The sequence below is a fragment of the Phyllostomus discolor genome, chromosome 3 (genome assembly GCF_004126475.2).
Source record: "Phyllostomus discolor isolate MPI-MPIP mPhyDis1 chromosome 3, mPhyDis1.pri.v3, whole genome shotgun sequence".
Taxonomy (NCBI): domain Eukaryota; kingdom Metazoa; phylum Chordata; class Mammalia; order Chiroptera; family Phyllostomidae; genus Phyllostomus; species Phyllostomus discolor.
The window spans coordinates 171,548,056-171,567,589 of NC_040905.2; the positions used below are offsets into that span (position 1 = coordinate 171,548,056).

Genomic DNA, 19,534 nt, shown 5'->3' on the forward strand with positions numbered 1-19,534 from the left:
CAGAATCTATTAAACTCTTGTCTATTATTTTATAGAACAGAGCACTGAATATACACATTAAGAGCACCAACTAGTAACTTTAGGAATATAATACCCTTTTGAAATGGCAATGTTTATAAAAGTTTGCACAACTTAAAACATAAAAAAAAGAAAACAGATAAAAAAAAGGAAATTTAGGAGATTAGATCATAATTCTAATAGCTGTAAAATATGTAATGTAGGACCATTGAATTAAACATTAACAAAATAACCTGTACTTTTATTATTAAAGTAAACAAAGGTAGCCCTTAGAAACTGTGTAATACTGAGCTATTTATTACAACTTAAGCCAAGAGTCTCTGAATCAAGACATATTGAGGAAGATTTCATATATTATAAAGAAGAATTAGGGAAGATTTCACATTTTATAAAGAATTAGGGAGACAAGATCTATAATAGTGTCAACAATAAAAACTTTAAAATAATTTTTTTAAAGATTAAAAGCAGACCTCACTACTGCCACCTCAACGTTCCATGGGTAAAGAGGCAAAGTCCCCTCCCAACAAAGAAAAGTTCCAGACCAGATGGTTTCACTAGTAAATTCTACTCAACATTAAAGAATAACAAACACCAATTCTCAAACTCTTCCAAACAAATTGAAGAGGGAACACTTCCTAATTCATTCCATGAGGCCAGAATTATTCTGATGCCCAAGTCAGATAAAGGCATCACAAGAAAAACTTGGAAAAGAAAAAAAGGTCAGTATCACCTACACATCTAGATATAAAATATTAGCAAATTGAACTCAAGAATATATTAAAAGAATTATTCACCAGGCCCTGGCTGGCGTAGCTCAGTGGATTGAGCGCGGGCTGTGAACCAAAGCATTGCAGGTTTGATTCCCAGTCAGGGCACATGCCTGGGTTGCAGGCCATGGCCCCCAGCAACCACACATTGATGTTTCTCTCTCTCTCTCTCTCTCCCTCCCTTCTCTCTCTAAAAATAAATAAATAAAATCTTTAAAAAAAAAAAAAAAAAAAAAAAAAAAGAATTACTCACCAGGACCAAGTGGGATTTATCTCAGTACTGCAAGGGTGTTTCCACATCAGAAAATTTATGTAATATAGCCCATTAATAGAACAAAGAAAAATCTAAAATCATTTCATTTGATACAGAAGCACTGGACAAAATGCAACACCTTTCAGGATAAAAACTCCCAAGATGTAGGAAATAAGGAAAAAAACTCCTCAGTATGATAAAGGACATTATGAAAAACCCAGAGTTAAGCTCACACTCCATAGTGAAAGATGGAAAGCTTTCCCTCTAAGACAAAGAACAACATAAGGAGCCCCATTTATCACTGCTATTCAACGCTGTCCTGGAAGTTCTAGCCAGAGCCATTCCTCTAACAGAAAAGGAAGAGGTTAAAAACTACCTCTATTCACAGATGACAGAGTCTAAATGTAGAAAAATCCCAAAGAATCCACAAGAAAGCTAGTACAGCCAATAAACAAATTAACCAAAATTGCAGGGTCCAAGATCAATACAAAAATGTGGTTCTATATATTATCAATGATCAATCCAAAACAGAAATTAAGAAAGTAAATCCATTTATAATAGCATCTAAAAGAGCTAAATACTTAGGGATAAATCTAACCAAGGAGGTGAAAGACTTGTTTACTGAAAACTAAAACACTGCTGAAAGATACTGAAGATCTAAATAAATGGAACAACATCCTATACTGGTGGATAAAAAGATTTAACATTGTTAATGTCACTACTATCCCAAATAATCTACACAGTCAACATAACACCAAACGAAATTCCAGCAGCCTTTTTCACAGAAATGGAAAAGGCTGATTCTGAAATTTATATGCAATTGCATAAGTTGCAGGACTCACATTTCCTGACTTCAAAACTTACAAAACAACAGAAATGAAAATAGTGTGGTACTGGCATAAGGGCAGATAGACCAATGGAACAGAACAGAGAGCTAACAAATAAACCTTTGCCTATATACTCAATTGATTTTCAACAACAGTGTCAAAACAATTAAATGGGATAAAGACAGACTTTTTCAACCAATGGTGCTCGGAAAACTGGATAGCCACTTTTAAAAGGATGAAGTTAGGCTCTGGCAGGTGGTGGCTCAATGAATTGTGCTGGCCTGAAAACCGAAGGGTCTCTGGTTCTCAGTCTAGGGCACATGCCTGGGTTGCAGGCCAGGTCCCCAGTAGGGGGCACTCAAAAGGCAATCACATATTCATATTTCTCTCCCCTTCTTTCTCCCTCCCACTCTCTAAATATAAATAATTAAATAAAATCTTTTAAAAAGAAAAGAATGAAGTTAAGACACTTACCTTTATACCATACACAAAAATTAACTCAAAATGAATCAAAGACCTAAACTTAAAAACTAAAACTACAAAACTTTTGAGACAATTTTGGGAAAAATCTTCAAGACACTGAATTTAGCAATGAATTCATAGATGTGACACGAAAGGCAATAGGAAAAAAATAAACTAGGCTTCACCAAAATTATAAAACTTTGTACATTAAAGTACACGATCAAAAAAACAGAAAAAAAACTATAGCATGGGAGAAAATATTTACATACCATATATTTGCAAGGAATTAATACATGCAAAGATCACACAATCTCATCTATGGTAAATCATCTTCAATCCAGACATAATACAAAAAGCTTGAAGAAGAGACAGTATTATACAAAAATTAGAAACCCCAACATACTGTGTCCTCACTAATAAAACTTGAATGTAAATGCATTAACAAGTCCTCGGTCACTAAAAATATAAATTAAAAACTTGTCAAATGAGTACTATGTATGTCAAGCAGTTCCAGTAGCTGAAGTATTTGAAATCTATCTAGCTTCAAAACCTGTGAAAAAACTTCTAGAAAACATGTCACCAAACATCTTCCTAAATTATATCTGCAGAGCACAGCAAAAAGGGCAATAAATTATTCCTTATATTATTTATGAATTCTGTACATTAGATATTTGGATACAGAGAAATAAGCAGTGTTCTTTTTGTTGTTCTTACAACTGAACATGACTATAATAAAAATTCAACTGTGCTTCTAGCATTACTCATTTTCTGAGCTATTTCTGGGTCTCAAACCTAGAACATTCAACATTTGATAAAGAAATATTAATGAATTAAAAATCAGTAAAGTGCCATAACTGTCATCAACAAGGGAGTAAAAGTAATGAAAGGTTTAAGTGATACAGGAATCACAAGTACAAAATAAATCTATTATCCTTTCAACTGTGTGCTTAAAAGGTAATTATAGCATAGAATATCAAAAAATTACTAGCAATATGCAGAAATACAATGGGTAATTTTTATGGTACTTATTTAGCTAAAGAGAATCTACCAGGCATACAGACATACAGGTATTCAAACAAGGTGGATTAGCAGCCATTACATGTTAAAGGCTGGCTAAAAAACAAGAAAACCTCAATTCTATCCTTTGCAAATAACAATACTAATATACCAATGGTTTCCTGTAAACACAGTATGTAGTTCATTTACTGTTGAAGTAACTATGTATTTGTTCCTTGATAGTAGAAGTACTTGTTTTTTAAAAAGATTTTATTTATTTCTTTTTAGGGAGATGAGAAGGGAAGGAGAAAGAGAGGGAGAGAAACATCGATGTGTGAGAGACACATCCACCAGTTGCCTCCTGCAAGCCCCCAACCGGGCATGTGCCCTGACCAAGAATCAAGCCAATGACTGTTTGTTTCTCAGGCTGGTGCTCAAGCCACTGAGCCACACCAGCCAGGGTTCAGTATTTCTTAATACGGCAAAGATTTCCTATTAACCTAATGCAGGAAAGATGCTAAAATCAATGTGCATCAAGTAAAAGGTACGGATGCAGATGAAAACGTAGAACCTATCTCCTTTTCTTGAAGGCAACAATGATATGATATTGTAATTGATATTGCTTACATCGTCATATGTCTAGATGCAACAAGGTTTATGGACAAAATTGTCTTAATTTAAGCAGCTAATAAATACGTCTTTTTTTTTCTGATTGTCGATACTATTTACTTCTGTTTCTACTGTTTCTTTAGCTTGGTTGGTTGAGCATCATCCTGCAAGGCAAAAGATCACCGGTTCAATTCCCAGCCAGGGCATGTGTGAGAGGCAGATGGTCAATGTTTCTCTCTCTCATTGATGTTTTTCTCCTTCTTTCTCCCTCCCTCCCTCTCTCTCTAAAAATAAATAATAAAATCTTTTTTAAAAAATTATGAGATGTTCAAAGAAGCAAAAAAAATTAACCCACTGTTGTAAGAGAAAGCCTTCAACACAGATGACCCACAAATAGCACGTTATAAGTACCAGCAGGGATTTTAAAATAACCATTTAAATATGTGAAAGAATCAAGTGGAAAAGGTAAATCACATGTACAAATACGAAATTTCAGTGCAGAGAGGATACACACATGAGAAAATATACATATATACTAAAGTGCTAGAATTTTTTTAATGTGGTATTAGAAATAAGGAACTCTTTCAATGGGCTTGTTGACAGACCGACATAATAAAGAACCAGTGAAGTTTATGCAAGGTTAGTAGAAATTATCCAAACTAAAACAGAAAAAGAGTTAGGGGGCAGGAACAGTATGGAAAAGCCATACAAAACCTGAGCAACAATGTCAGTTTAATATACATATATGTAACCGGATTCCCACAAGAGAAAGAAATAGAGAAAAGAGTGGGAAAAATACGTGAAGAAATAAGAGCAAATAATAATTCAGTGATATATATCCAAACTCCCAAAAGCAAAGCAAACCTCAAGCAGGATAAACACACAAAAAAACACATATTCGAACTGCTGACAAACAAAGGTGAGGTGGGGTAAAGGGAGAGGGGAGTAACTGCTTAATGGGTAGAGGGTTTATTTGGGGTTGATGGAAATGTTTTAGAATGACAAGAGAGGTGATGGATGCATACACAACATGTGCATGTACTTCATGCCAGCCACTGAAATAACTGTTAATTTTAAAATGGTTACTTGTTATATGCATCTCACCTTAATATTTTAAAATAAGAAAAAAAGACATAAATATATAATTTTCAAAATGAAGACACAAAATGCCCCTTAAACATATGAGAATGTTCAACTTCACTCATAAGAGAAATACAAAATAAAATTATGCCAATATACAATTTCCCACCCATTAATTAGACTGGAAAAAAGTTCAAGTGCTTAATAATATAGTATGTTTGGGAAGGCTGTGAAAAAACAGGCACTTTTATACACTGTTAGAAAGACAAAACCCATATAAAGTACGTGGCTCTAACTGTGGCAGAAAGTCACTAAAGTAGCACCCACTTCCTGGTGTTCACACCTTTTTATAATTCCCTCCCTTTGAATGTGTGCAGGACCTATGAGCTGCTTCTAACCAACAGATGTCACTCCTGCGACTATGTTACATTATGAAATACTCCATTTGGAGACTGCTAGCTCTAGACTTTCCACAATGGCTTGATAAAATGGCCATTTGTGAAAAATCCGTAAGATACGGAACTGTGAGGCCTCTAGGAGAGGAAGCAAGTTTTCAGCCCAGTCAACAAGAAGCCAGGACCTACAACCACAATGGAATGAATTCTGCCACTGTGTGTGAGCTTGGAAGTAGGTATTTCCACAGGCAAGCCTTCAGATGAGAACACAGCCCAGAAGACAACTTGACTGCAGCCATGGAAGACCTTACACAGAGAACTCAGTCAGGCCTTGCCCAGACTTCTGACCCACAGAAACTAAAATAATAAATGTGTGTTAGTTTAAGACTGTGGTAACCTCTTTACACGGCAGAGGATAACTAACACATGAATCAAACTACACACCTTCACCTCTCAGATGCAGCAATCCCACATCTAAGAACTTACACGAAAGACAACCTCCAGCAACGCAAAAATACATATAAATAGGTTGTTAATTGTAACATTATTTATAATTGCAAGATATGGCCAGCTACTTAAATAACCAAATATGGCAGACTGGTTGAAGCACTCTAAAGCTGTTTTTAAAAAAATGGCAGAGGAATTGAGGAAGATCTCTATGACATGTAGCTATTTCTAGGATACATCATTAAGTGAAAAAAAAAAAAAAGCAAAGTATAAAATAAAACGTATAGTATGCTACATTTTGTGTATGAAAAGGCATGCTTAAACAGATCTGCTTACTTTCATAAGAAACGAGAAGGATAAACAAGAAATCAATGGTACTGATTACCTACATAGAATGTGGGACTGGGGGTAGGGGGTGAAATGAAGTATAGGAAAAGACTAGAGGAGGAAATGAGTTTTTCTGAGTATCTCTTTTTTCTAGGTTTATCTAGTTGCTAGTCCACAAATAAAAAATGAAATAAATCAACAAGAATGAAGTAGGGGATGAGGACAAACAACCCTAGAACTGAAAGTAAACAGAAACAAATCAACTAAATGTACTGAATTTCAAATTAAAAAAAGAAAGATATAACCACACTTTGAGAATGAGGGGGCTGAAGGGAAGCTAATATAAATAGTGGAAAATATTTTTATTAAGTACTCTTGATTTAGGAAAAAAAATGGCTGGCAAATCCTGAACTCCTTTTCAGTAGTTCTGTTTTTCATAGTAGTATGGAGGTAGCAATTCTGAAACGACTGTTTGTATTACAGGACTGAGTAAAATGTATTGATGTTGTCAGAAGCCAGAGTCCTCACTAGGTAAAAAAGCAGACAGAGAATAGGAGAAGCTAAGAAGTAACTCAAAGGGATTGGACTGGAATTGGAGGTATTGCTATGACTGCATGATTTAAAATTGTGTGTGTGTGTGTGTGTGTGTGTGTGTGTGTGTGTGTGTGTACATTCCATCTTGGAGTTATCAGTATGAACTCACGATTTCCTGTGTGTGTGTGTGTGTGTACATTCCATCTTGGAGTTATCAGTATGAACTCACGATTTCCTCTGTGTGTGTGTGTGTGTGTGTGTGTGTGTGTGTTCTGCCCACTGAAAGGCTCAGAAGCAATGACACCTTATTAGCAATGAACATTCCAACTGCCAGATCTTGGTTTCTATAGACCTTTCCACATTAAAAGGAACCAGGTCTTTAAAAAAAAAGTACCCAATTCCAGGACTGAACTAGAGAAGACACAAGACATGACCCAAGTATCTTCCTATGCCAGAAAGCACTCAGAAAAAGAAAGAAAAGAAAAAAGAAAAAGGAAGGCAGCAAGAAAATAAAAAAGAAAAAGATTAGAGTATGCCATGCCAAAAGGACACAGCAGTCAACTGAAGGGACTCCTCTTGGCCAAACCTGAGGCAATTTGAAATTTAAAAACCAACAGTAATAGATTATACCATCTAATATAATTGAATAAAATAAGAACCAGGAGTCCTTCCTGATAAGAGTTAAGACACAAAGACATAGTAGAATGCTGACTGATAATTGTAGTGTTAGACAGTCACCATTCCACAATCATCATAGCACAGGTTAGTTCATGAAAGAATCATCAATGGATGATAATTCTAAAAGGGAGAAAGTTTGAGAAGTAGCAAGATATTAATTGCATTGTCTCAAAGTGTCTTCCCAGAAACTGCTTGTAAGTTGCAAGAAGAAAAGCAGTAACTAAACAGTGGTGAAACCAAATAACATCTTGAGTGATTAAAATTAAAATCATCATCGATAAGCTGATAAACACTGTATGTCTCTGAATGTGGAATCCTGAAAAGAATACAACATTAATTATGTATTATTTTGAAAAAGGACATATATTCTAGATGTAATCATGAAGTAATGTCAGTCAATGTCAAACTGAGGAATATTCTATAAAGTAACTTCCTTGTATTCTTCAAAAATGCCAATGTCATAAAGTCAAAAAAAAAAAAAAAAAAGGTATGTGTGTGTGTGGGGGTGTGCCAAGGAACTATTCCAGATTAAAGACCAAGACATTAGGTAAAAAGGCAAGGTGACACTGAAGCAAGATGCTCTCTATGCTGCAGCTGGTTCTGAAGTTGGGGGAAGGGGCCCTTAGTCAAGGGAATAGAGGAATGCAACTCCAGAAGCTGGGAGAAGCAAGGAAACATATTCTAACCCAGGGTTTCTGGAAGGAGCTCAGCCCTAATGATACTCTGATTTTAGCCCAGGAAAACTAACTTCACACTTCTAATCTCTAGAATGCTAAGAGAATAAAATATGTTGTTTTAAACCCCACAAAATAACAAAGAAAAAGACTAACACATTATAATCAAATGTACTACAATATCCCGGATTAGGTTCTGGATTGGACAGAAAAATAAGTGTTACGAAGGACATTATCAGGATAACTTATGAAACTTGAATATAGACTATGAATTAGAATATAGTATTCAAAGTTAAATTTCTTTTACCGTGGTAAATCCACTGTGTTTACATAAAAGAATAAATATCGCTGTTCTTAAAAACATACACATAAAGTTGGGGAAGGAGAGAAGTAGAAAAAAATAATAAAGCAAATGTGAAAGGTTAGGAATTGATGAATTTAGACAAAAGGTGTATGGTAGCACTCTGTACAATTCATCTATCTTATCTAATTTTAAAGTTATTTCAAAATAAAAAAAAATTTTTTTAAAGAAAACACACACACGTACTGAAATTTCTGGAAGGATATATCAAACCTAAAGAGGTCAATCACTGAGGAGGGGAAGAAGATGAGGAAAAGGAAACTGTCTACAAAGACATTTAAATGACAGACTGAATTCCATCCAGTGGTTCCCCTTAAACATACCGTGTCTAAGTCAGGGGTTCCTAACCGGACATTCATGAACCCCTAGAGATATGGAGAGAATTCACTAGATCTATGAAGGGGATAGGAAGAAAACTACATTTTAGTTTCACTTACCTTTACCTGATACCCCCCCAATTATAAATGTAGGCAACGAACAGTACCTGTGACTTTATCAACAATAGAAATCACATGTTTTCACTTCATATTAGTGATTAAAATCCTCAAAATAACATATGTACTGTTCAGTATTTTAAAATGCAGTTAACACTTGCTGCTAGATTTTAATGAGATAAATGATTTTTTTGAAACAGCAGGTTATATCACAAATCAGCTTTTTAAGTTTTTGATAACTATATTTCAAAATAACTGGTTTCTTGATACTCCTATGTATTTTATCTTATACATGTAAAATTTTTTAAATGACATTTTCTTTTAGATTTTATTTATTTATTTATAGAGAGAGGGGAAGGGAGGGAGAAAGAGAGGAAGAGAAACATCAATGTGTGGTTGGTTGCCTCTCATGTGCCCTCAACTGGGGACTTGGCCTGAAACCTAGGCATAAGCCCAGACTAGGAATCAAACCAGCAACCTTTTGGTTCACAGGCCAGCACTCAATCCTTTGAGCCACACCAGCCAGGGCTATAAATATTTTTATCCTCATCTGAGGACATGCTTATTGATTTTAGAGAGAGGAGAAGGTGGGGGAAGATCAATGTGAGACAGCAACATAGATGGGCTGTCTCTCACACACTCCGCAACCAGGGACCAAACACGCAACCCTGGTGTGTGCCCTGACCCAAATCAAACCAGTGACCTCCAACCAAGTGAGCCACACAGGCCAGGGTCATCTTAAACATTTACAAATGTTATTCTTAGGGCTTCAGGCTGTTCAAGGGTGCCATGACCAAAAAAGTGAAGAAACTCTGCCCTAAGCTACTGACCCCTCATTTGCTTACAAGTATGTCATACTGAGGAAAATTAAAATGGTTTACAGCTTTTTGCTCTGACATAAAGCAAATTATAAAGACATCATTGATAATGAACATTCAATCTAACCCTTTCATTATTTAATTTCTAATTTCCCATATATGCTAGAGCAATAACTATCCAAATTAACTGCAACCTCACACAAAGCATCCAAGAACAAATAAACCATCATACACCCACACATAAAAATACAGGCACACAGTAACTACAAAAATTAATCAAGACTGAAATGCCTCATAGAGAAACTCAGTGCTTACATGTATTAAAGAAATTGGTTAAAAACAAGATACTATTTACCATCTCTCTTTTGGAAAATTTTTTAAAATTTCTTTAATGATTGGCTGGTAACAGGCATCCCTTTCTGCTTTCCCAGTTTCACACCAGTCTCGTACAAACTGTTTCAATGTGGATTTTAACTTATCCATGTCAAATGTAGATGCTGGCATAATCTTTCCATTCCCCTGTTTAAAAACAAGAAATCAATTAGTTTCTGAGAAAAGTAATCAATCCTGAATATGGTTAAACAGACATGCTACGAAGGGACTGTATAGAGGGATTAGTGGATAAATCACTGGCCTCTCACCTCAACAGGTTTCAAGTGCAGCTTCAGATCCTAAATGAAAAGTTTGGTGGTCTCACTTTTACCCTCAATAGATTATGGTCCATTAATCATGAAACCACCATATAATTAAGCAGTCTTTACTCAGAAGAGGACCAGCACAGAGCTGCTATGGAAACCGAACATTCTCTAAGAGAGAGAGAAGAAAAGTCCCTCCAGGTCACTGATGGGGCAGCATGGAGAGGCTTACAGTGGAGTGGCCCAAATGTATCTATCCTGTGGATACAAAAAGAGGACTTCAGTTTCTATTACTGCCAGTCCCTTGAGATTTGTAAGTGAAAATAATTTCTTAAAAGATGACTTATCAGTAGATATGACATACTGGAAACAATAAGTTTAGTAAGGGACATTCATAAAAATTTACATCACTAACTCTATATGCCAGAAAACTACGTGAAAGTGTATCAAAATGCCAATAATTAACTTAGTATTTAAAGAAAAAAATCAGTGAACAAATCCAGTTTCTGTCATACTGTTCTATTAAGCCTAATCAAATGACTGAATACAGAGGCGAGAACATTCTGAGATCAAATACAAAGTTATAAAAATGAAATCCAGAAAGATAAGACTACAATATATTGACAGTAAACTTAATAACAAATGGAACAAATTTCACATACATTTTCTCCATATTCTTTATTTTCAAACATATGTATGCAATCATTCACAATGGTCAGTAGTATTTCTTGATTATGATCAATGCATTTCCGGATCTTGTCCAAGTGAAGAAGAAATTGAGGAAGTAGTTTCTGTTGATTAGCTGGAAGTGATCGAAATTGTCTTTCTGTTCGGTTCACTCGCTCATGCATACTGGTGCTAAAACATAAAAGGTGTTTTTTAAAATGGCAAAAAGAATTCTCTGCAGAAACCAATCTCATTTTAAGATTGTCTTTCTGTACAATTATTCCCTTTTATAATGATGATGCTATCCTGTCACGTACAATCTTTTGCTTTCTTAAAGGATATCCACTTAGAAAGTTTTATGTTTTCACCTTAGCAGAAATTCCCTAAGCAGCCAAACAAAAGACAAATTGTTTGTAACTAGTAAAAGTAAACACTGACTAGAAAAGAGGGGGAAAATTAAAGGACTAGTGTATAAGTTTATTTTCATGACTTCAATTTCCAAACTTAAAATTTTCAGCAAAACTAGCTGAATGCTTTAGATTTCTCCATCAAGTAGCAGAATGTTGCTCTGAAATTACCTTAAGAATTGATACAAAATGTGTTTTCAAATAACTAAGAGCCAACCAAGTTGAAATCTTCAAAGTATCATAAAAGATTTTATATACTATAAAAGTAGTAGACAAATTAAAAATTGAAGTTCTATAGCCTTTTACATGACAATATTCACACCTGGCATTCCAAAAGTTTCCAAATAACTCTAAAGGTCACTTTGGGGACTACCTATTTATAAATATTGGAAAGAACATATTTTTAAAAGTTAAATATTACACTCACAATAAAATGCCAATTTACTTTACTCATATGGACAAAATTTAAAAGCCTGTTTATCTGAAATGTTGGTAAAAAAGGTGGAATAAGTAGAATATTTTTATACTGATTGAAGGTAGGCGTATAAATTAGTACAACTACTTTGGAAAATAATTTAGCGTTGTCTAGTAAAGCTTCATATGCATATTCCCCAGGACTTAGCAATGATAATTCCTAGACACATACTCAAGAAACTCCTACAAACGGTCACCATGAGACATGAACAATTGTCATCACAGCACTGTTAGAAATAACAAACAAAAAGTCTGGAAACAACCCAAAGGTCTATCACTAGTAGAATGAACAAAGAAAGTACAGTATAGTTACACAATGAAATGCAGTTGAATTAATAAATTATAGCTACACACAATAATATGGATAAAACTTGGGAACATAAATATTTGCTGAAATTTCAAGTGGTAGAAAAATAGGGTGGGGGAAAGGTAGAAAACTGTACTTGAACAATAAAAAATAAAAATATAAAATGTATAATTATTTTATATAAAAATAAACAATATATTGTAGGAACTGAACATATGTAGAAAAACTACAAGGAAAGCAAGGAAACAAAAATTCAGGAAAGTGATGTGTTTTGAGGGAAAGGGGATAGGATAATGTTCTTTTTAAAAATTGGGTGGTAGGTTCAAGGGTGTTCATTGCATCATTCTTTACATGTTACATATACAAACAAACAAATGTTTCTTTTAAAAGTTTTTTGGAGCCCTGGCTGGCGTAGCTCAGTGGATTGAGCGCAGGCTGCGAACCAAAGTGTCGCAGGTTCAATTCCCAGCCAGGGTACATGCCTGGGTTGCAGGCCATAACCCCCAGCAACCGCACATTGATGTTTCTCTCTATCTCCCTCCCTTCCCTCTCTAAAAATAAGTAAATAAAACCTTTTAAAAAATAAATTTTTTTGGCATTTACTCAGTATTAAATGAAAATAAAAATTTTCTTTTTTCATTTGGTTCTCTTAATCTCCCAACCATCTAAATAACTCTCTCATTTTTACTTTTTGCCAAATAACTAATTTCTGAATAGCAATATTTAAAGAAGTTCTGATATAAACTTCAGACAAAACTTAAGCAAAAACCTGGGAATGTTTTTAGAAGCCCGGGTGTGGTGGTATTTGGTGGTGGGGGGTGGGGTCAGAGGCAATGTAAAAAGATTAAGTTGGCACTGACCAGCTACACTGATGTTTGCTTTTTGCCCCCCACCCCCAACCCCTTAAGAGAGTGTAACAGTGGGCTCTGGAATCCAACAGATCTGAACTGAAATCCAGGTTATATCACCTGTTTGCCCTGTGACCCTTAGCAAGTTACTTCCATAATCTGTGCCTCAACTGTCTTGTATACAAAAACATAAAAACAATGATGATGATGGTTAAAGAAGCTAGCATGTATTGAGACATGAAATCTCATTTGGCACCTTTCTAGTAAAAATGTGGTAAAGCCCTGACCAGTGTGGCTCAGTTGTTTGGGCATCGTCCCACAAAGGTTGCTGCAAGGTCACTGGCTGGATTCCCAGTCAGGGTACATGCCTGGGTTGTGGGGTGGTCCCTGGTCAGGGCACATGGGAGAAGCAACCAATTTGTTTCTCTCACACATCAATATTTCTCTCCTTCTCTCTCCCCCTTCCTTTCCCTCTCTCTAACAATAAATAAATAAAATCTTCTTTAAAATAATTTTTATTATTATTCTATGATAGTTGTTTTAATTTTCCCCTAGCCCTCCTTGGTGTTTTTAAAAATGCGGTAGTACTAAGAACAGCAGATCACTTGAAAGTGGTTAGCAATAGAGAATCTCAGGCCCTACCCAAGACCTACTGAAATGTAATCCATCTTTTAATGAGATCTCCAAATGATCCATATGTATACTAACGTTTTAGAAGCATTTGTAATTTTCCATCCTTATTAGAGGAATCTCCCAGGTCAGAAAAAAAAGTTCTCAAGTGACTAGACAGGAAATGAGTACAATGACTGTCCATCAGCTCATCTTAGCTATTTTCCAAACACTGGGCATCTAGATACTTTCACTTGTCTATATGATGAATTTCTTTTGTGTTCATATGTGCTTATATTTTGGGAGGAAAAATAACACAGAGAATTACCATCTCAGAAAGGACAATATTTTTAAGTCTCTTGTACAAACTGATTTTCAGAAAGATTGTAGCAACTTACATTCCTGGCACTAAATGAACTATTTAAAATGGTCACAGTATGTTTGTTAGGGGAACAGCAGAGTTGCAGCATTTACAATTTACTGTCACAGGTTAAACAGTCTTTTAATACTTCATTCCTGGTATTCCTGCGTACTGGATGCCTCAAAAAGACCCTCTCATGACATCTCAGAACTCAGCACATCCAAACTGAATTTATCATATGATGTCCCATCAAAAAATCTTGCACTTCTTTCTACATGGCTGGTATCGATAAATGGTACACCATACATCCACTCTATTCAGAAATTAACAAATATCATAGCTCACATGATTGGGAAGCCGGAGCAAGATCCTTTGATTCTACCTCATGTCCCCCCGAGATTACTGACAGGTCTGCTACCTAGGAATGTTATCCCCAACCTAACCTCTCCATCAGATAAATTCTTCTAAAATACAAGTTTCATTTTTGTCACTATTTAACCTCCATATTTCAGCATATGTAAAAAGCAACCAATAAATGTTCTCCATGAAGATTACTTATTTCCATGATAGCAGGGGAGTTAAATTCTGGACTGCTGTCAATTCCTGCTACAGAAGTAATACATCTACACAGAGCAGCATGAGATGTAGCATATCCCTTAGCCTTTGGTTACTTAATGGTATGCCAAGCTATCCATAACATACAGACATAGTTACTTGCTTGAAGTAAGTGAGATCTTACCAAAGTTGAGAAAAGAGTCCCATCCTTACTCACTTTTGTAATTGGTGATGTCTTCATTATTCTGGAAATGCTTACATTATGAAGAACAGAGTGAAGAAATAAAATGAAGTCACTAGAGTCAAGCTGCTAAATTACTAAAGTAAATTAGGCCAAGGTATGAGGAAATGACTTTATTCTTGTTTTAACTAGCCTGGGAACTTAAAATTTTGAACTTTCCAGTTTTGTGGTAATGCCTGGATATAGATGAGACCTCCAAATAACCCTCTAATCCCCTCTAAAGGACTCGCATATCCAGACCACGTAGCATCTGTCATCCAGGCGGCCTAACATCTGACTGATAACCACCCTGGACCAATCCTAGTGCTAAGAATAAAGGACTGATTATTCTCAAGAAGGCACATTTTACTCTAAGAACTCCTAACTTCTTCCTTCTTCGAAACACACCTGAGTTTCTGCCTAGTCATTTTTCCAGTTTGGAAACCTAAGACCTTTGAATAAGTTATCATTTATTTCTAGCCAAAGTTTCTAAGCTCTTTCTGCCGGTTTGGCAACTATGTGCTCTAAGACAGGGGTGGTAAATTATGACCCCTTACTCCCAGGCCTGGCTACTTAGTCTGTTTTTGTAAAAGGGTTTTACTGGAACATAGCCATGCCCACTTGTTCACATACTGCCCATGGCCATTAACTCACAACAAGGGCAGAAACCACCTAGCCCTGAGCTTAAAATACTCATTGCCTGGCTCTTTTCAAAAAAGCTTGCCTGCCCAGCTTTATAGGAATGTTTTACAACCTTCAAAGTCTCCTTGGTTCTGAACTCAGTGGTTCAAACTATCTTGGTTCTGATAATGAGACCACATCTTCTGGAAGCTAAGGAGAGAAAGTAGTCAGGCAGTTGTCTTTCCTTAAGGGTATATATATCTCTCTACCTCCACCTCTCTCTCTAGAAGGCTGGTCTGGACAGTGACTAAGTCGCCTTTCAACAGGCTTGTTCCATGGCTGGATCTGAGCCAAGGGCCAAGGTCACTGACCCATCCCTCTGCACCTGTTAAACTGCTCTAGAATTCCAAACAGGAAAGCATACTTTTTCAGAAGGAAAGTCTGCCTTAGTCCATTTGAAATAGTTATTAAACACCCAAGATTAAAATTGTCATACCAGTATTACTGTTTACTAATGCAAGATATAATTTTAGTAAACGATTTTGGATTTCAGGCCAGACACTAGCACAAGGTGGTTGTGTGGCCCTGGGCAAGTTACTCAACTCTTTACATACCTACCCCCTCACCAGTAAAAATGACTTCTATGTCTCAATTTTTTAAATCTCACCTAACCGCTATTTCTAAAAGTAAAACAATTCTGACAAGGTCTTTGATTTTTCAACTGTAGTATTTTCTACATGGCTAGGTATCTTCATTCATACGAAGAGTGGTATTTTAAGGCTAATGACAAGTTTTGCTTGATATTCATTACAATGCTGTCATCACTTTTACCTTAGAATATATCATCTAAACCAAATCTGTAGAAAGCACAAAATTGGAAGCAATGGAAAAAAAAATACATTAATCAAAAGGCATTTCTTGCCCTATGACTTTAATCTAAATCTCCTATAAATTGACTAAGAGGCATTTAGCAATAAAACCAAATTCTGTGGCTACTAACACTGAGGAAATGAATTTCCAATTTTGTTAAGTTTTAATTTAGCCAGATGTGATTAGCAGCCAAAGTATTGGACGGCGCAGGTCTAGAAGATCATAAAATGTTGGAATGTAACAATCCAGTGTTTTCTGCTACATAATGCTCTCTGTAAACCTAATCCTTTAAGTGATATTTTAGAAAGTGTGTTTTTCATCATACACTATTTTCAGTCTAGAGATTTAAAGTGCTTCATCAGAGAGTACATTCAAATAAAAAGGACTGCTTTTTAAAAAATGAAATTTTCCTCACTGCCACAGTTTAATGTGGAGGAATGTGTACTCCCATTCCTTTAGTGTAAAGGAATGGGAGTACAGGAAACTGTACTGCAACCACTAGAACATGCACACAATCACCCTTTTTTACACACCACAGTTGGGTCCTTGATTGAGGTCCAAGTCCCTCTGCCTCCACACCAAAGAGGTTCATCTGATACCTAATCATAAATACCAATTCTAAATTAGTCCTAATATTTTGCAACTGGTTCTATACATTTTAATTAATTATGTCCGTGATATTCCTAAGGTATCTTCCAATATTTTCTAGATTTTTTCAATAGTAAAATGCACCAGACTTTTTTGCATCCACCACTCTTACCTACCTAATGTCAGCTGCTTCCCCTGCCTGTATGGTTCTTTCAGGTACAATACTCAGATCAAATTCAATTCTCTGGTTGTCTGCCTTCCTTTCTCTGTTGATACTAAATAAAGTCCCCATACTATTAATTTTCTTTTGGGCTCCAATAATTAATGCAGTCCACGGTTCCTATCCCTGTGCCTAATTAGGAAATTATTTCATCAAGGTCTCTGAACTTCAAAAATTCATGTCATAAATGTAATCAGATTCTAAACAACTTTAAACTTTTATTAAGCAAGTTTCTAAATTCAAAATAGTAACATACTAGCTTACCAACTGGTCACAAATTGACAGATTACTTGGGAATGACAAATGTATTTCTTTGCTACTACCTGTCTTATTTGTTAAAAATAGAGCTTTAATAACTTAGGGCAAACACTGATGACATAAAAATAAATGAGGCTCAGTCCCTGCCCTTGAGGAGGTCACAGTTAAGCAATATAAAAAAAAAGTCTGCATAAAGCACAGCAAAAGCCCATCTAGGGGAACAATTTTTCTTGCGTGGAATGTCATATCTGATTACAAGTGCAGACTCAAAACATGTCCCTCAGTGGACTCATCTCTTAACACGAATAAAATGCTACTTTTACCTGAAAATCTAGTTCACTTAAGTCCGCTTCAGATCTCGGAATTAAAACTTTGTGGCTAACCTCTTTTAACATCTATCTAGAAATAGAATTTAGAAAGTTTAAAAGTCCTACCACTGTGCCCGGCTCACCATGAGAATTTGGATTAACATTTGCAAAATAAAAGATCACAAAAGTGGCTCTCACTACGCCTACGCTCAGGTCCCTCCTTAATTAGCAAATGTTAAAACATCCGGATCATCTCCTACCTCAATTTCACCCACCAGATAAAGACAATGAGCCGCAGCATTCACCGGCTCACCACAAACGTGCCTGTACTCTCACAGCACCACTGGAGGTAGGTTGGAAATCTTAGGCTATTCTCACAAGAATTGGCATCAGTTTGGGAAAATACGTCCCGCCGCATCCCACGTGGAGGTGAACTTGGGCTCTCCGTGCGTTCAGTTTGGAAACCATCGACAACACAAATCAAGCTCAGGATTGAACAATTTACCACCATCACCTTCCATCTGAAAAACTGTCACAGAATTTCTCCGGTCACTCCCCACCGACCTCAGAGCCAAACCTTTAACGAGGGGTGCAAAGCAAGAGACCTAATGTGAATCGTGAGGTCAGAAGACAAGGGGTTGAGCAGCAGACGGCGAAGCAGACACGCGGATGTGCAGGGCCAAAAGGGCTATAGTGGTGCGAGGTGACTCCGGGATCCCGAGGTCAGCTCGGGCGGCCCGGTACGGGAGTCCCGGAGGCGTGGCGGCCAGGGAGCAAGAGCAGGGGGCGCCCCAGTTCCGCCGCCGCGAGCCGCAGAAGCCCTGACAGGCTAAGCTGGGGTCTGCCACGGGTTCCTTACCCGTAGTAGCGGAAGGCATTAATGATCTTCCAGAAGTGCTCGCGCTCGAGCCTCTCCTCCTCCTCCTCCTCCGTGCTGCGCGAGGGTACCGCCACCGCCGCCGCCGAATCCACAGCGACCGAGCCCAAACGCCCGGCGGAGAACTGCACTTCCACCTCCTCGCTCCCGCCGCGGCCGCCGCGGCCCCTGCGGCCCCCGCGGCCGCCACCACCTCCCCCGCAGTCCTCTGGCAGCTGAGAAGCAGGCGGCGAAGGGCGCCGCCGTCGCTGCATAGCTGCCACGGCCCTCAGCCTGGCTCGCTTGCGTCTCGCCGCGAATGAAAGCGTGGTGGCGGCTGTTCGGCCTTCCTCTAGACACGCCCCCAGCTCGCGGCGCGCTCCGCCTCCGCCGCCCTCAGGCCACCATCCGCGCGGGGCTCCGCAGGGTCTTCTCAGCACCCAGACCTAGCGCGCATGTCCTCGCGAGGGTACGACTGAACGCCGCGGCCGCCTGAGCTCATTTGCCGCCGACCTTGAGCGATAGCGCGCTGACATCACGACGACGACACGTACAGTGGGCGGGGAAAAGGGCCGGGTGGGAGGGGCGATGGAGGAATGCCTTGGGGGTGGTGTCCCAACACCTGCGAATGGCCTCGTGGGTGGGGTTCAAGAGCTTGTAAGTGCTGGGTTGTGGAACCGGCAACTGAAGTACTAGTAGAGGAAGAAAGCCGAAAAAAAGTTAAGCTTTGACTAATTTATTCGGAGTTTTTATTTCACAGTCTAGAAGGAAGGTCTTCCATTCACCCTAATTTAAGTTTTGATTCATTTCCTAAGATTAAATTAAATGGAGTAAGTTATTTCCCAAGAATAGCATTAAATGCAGGTAGGGCAGCTGTTTCAGCGACCAGCCCAAAGAGAAATGGGGCGGGGCGCAAGTAAGTACTGGATAGAGTTAGGTTCCTGCATTTTCCTCATCTGCTGCCATCACCAGTCAGGGCCTCATTAGGATTTTCACAGGCACCTACACTTGCGGGTACTTGCCTTTGGAAGATCACTGAAGCGCACAGGGG

The 19,534-nt window shown here is 37.6% G+C and overlaps 1 protein-coding gene across 2 annotated transcripts in view; it reads right to left on the reverse strand.

Moving 5' to 3' along the window:
• The window catches only part of CARNMT1 (carnosine N-methyltransferase 1), a 45,459-nt gene extending 26,463 nt beyond the window's left edge, over window positions 1-18,996 (reverse strand). Inside the window, exons 1-3 of one of the 2 annotated variants that reach the window (XM_028522601.2) lie at window positions 18,487-18,996; window positions 10,978-11,173; window positions 10,036-10,199 (exon numbers count right to left, since the gene is read on the reverse strand). In XM_028522601.2, coding sequence (XP_028378402.1) covers window positions 10,036-10,199; window positions 10,978-11,173; window positions 18,487-18,758 — 632 coding nt within the window. In that variant the 5' untranslated portion in view covers window positions 18,759-18,996. Of the gene's footprint in view, window positions 1-10,035; window positions 10,200-10,977; window positions 11,174-18,204; window positions 18,377-18,486 lie in introns of those variants that run through there. The other variant, XM_036021749.1, reaches the window with a different exon arrangement.
• Between the last annotated feature and the right edge of the window lie 538 nt (window positions 18,997-19,534).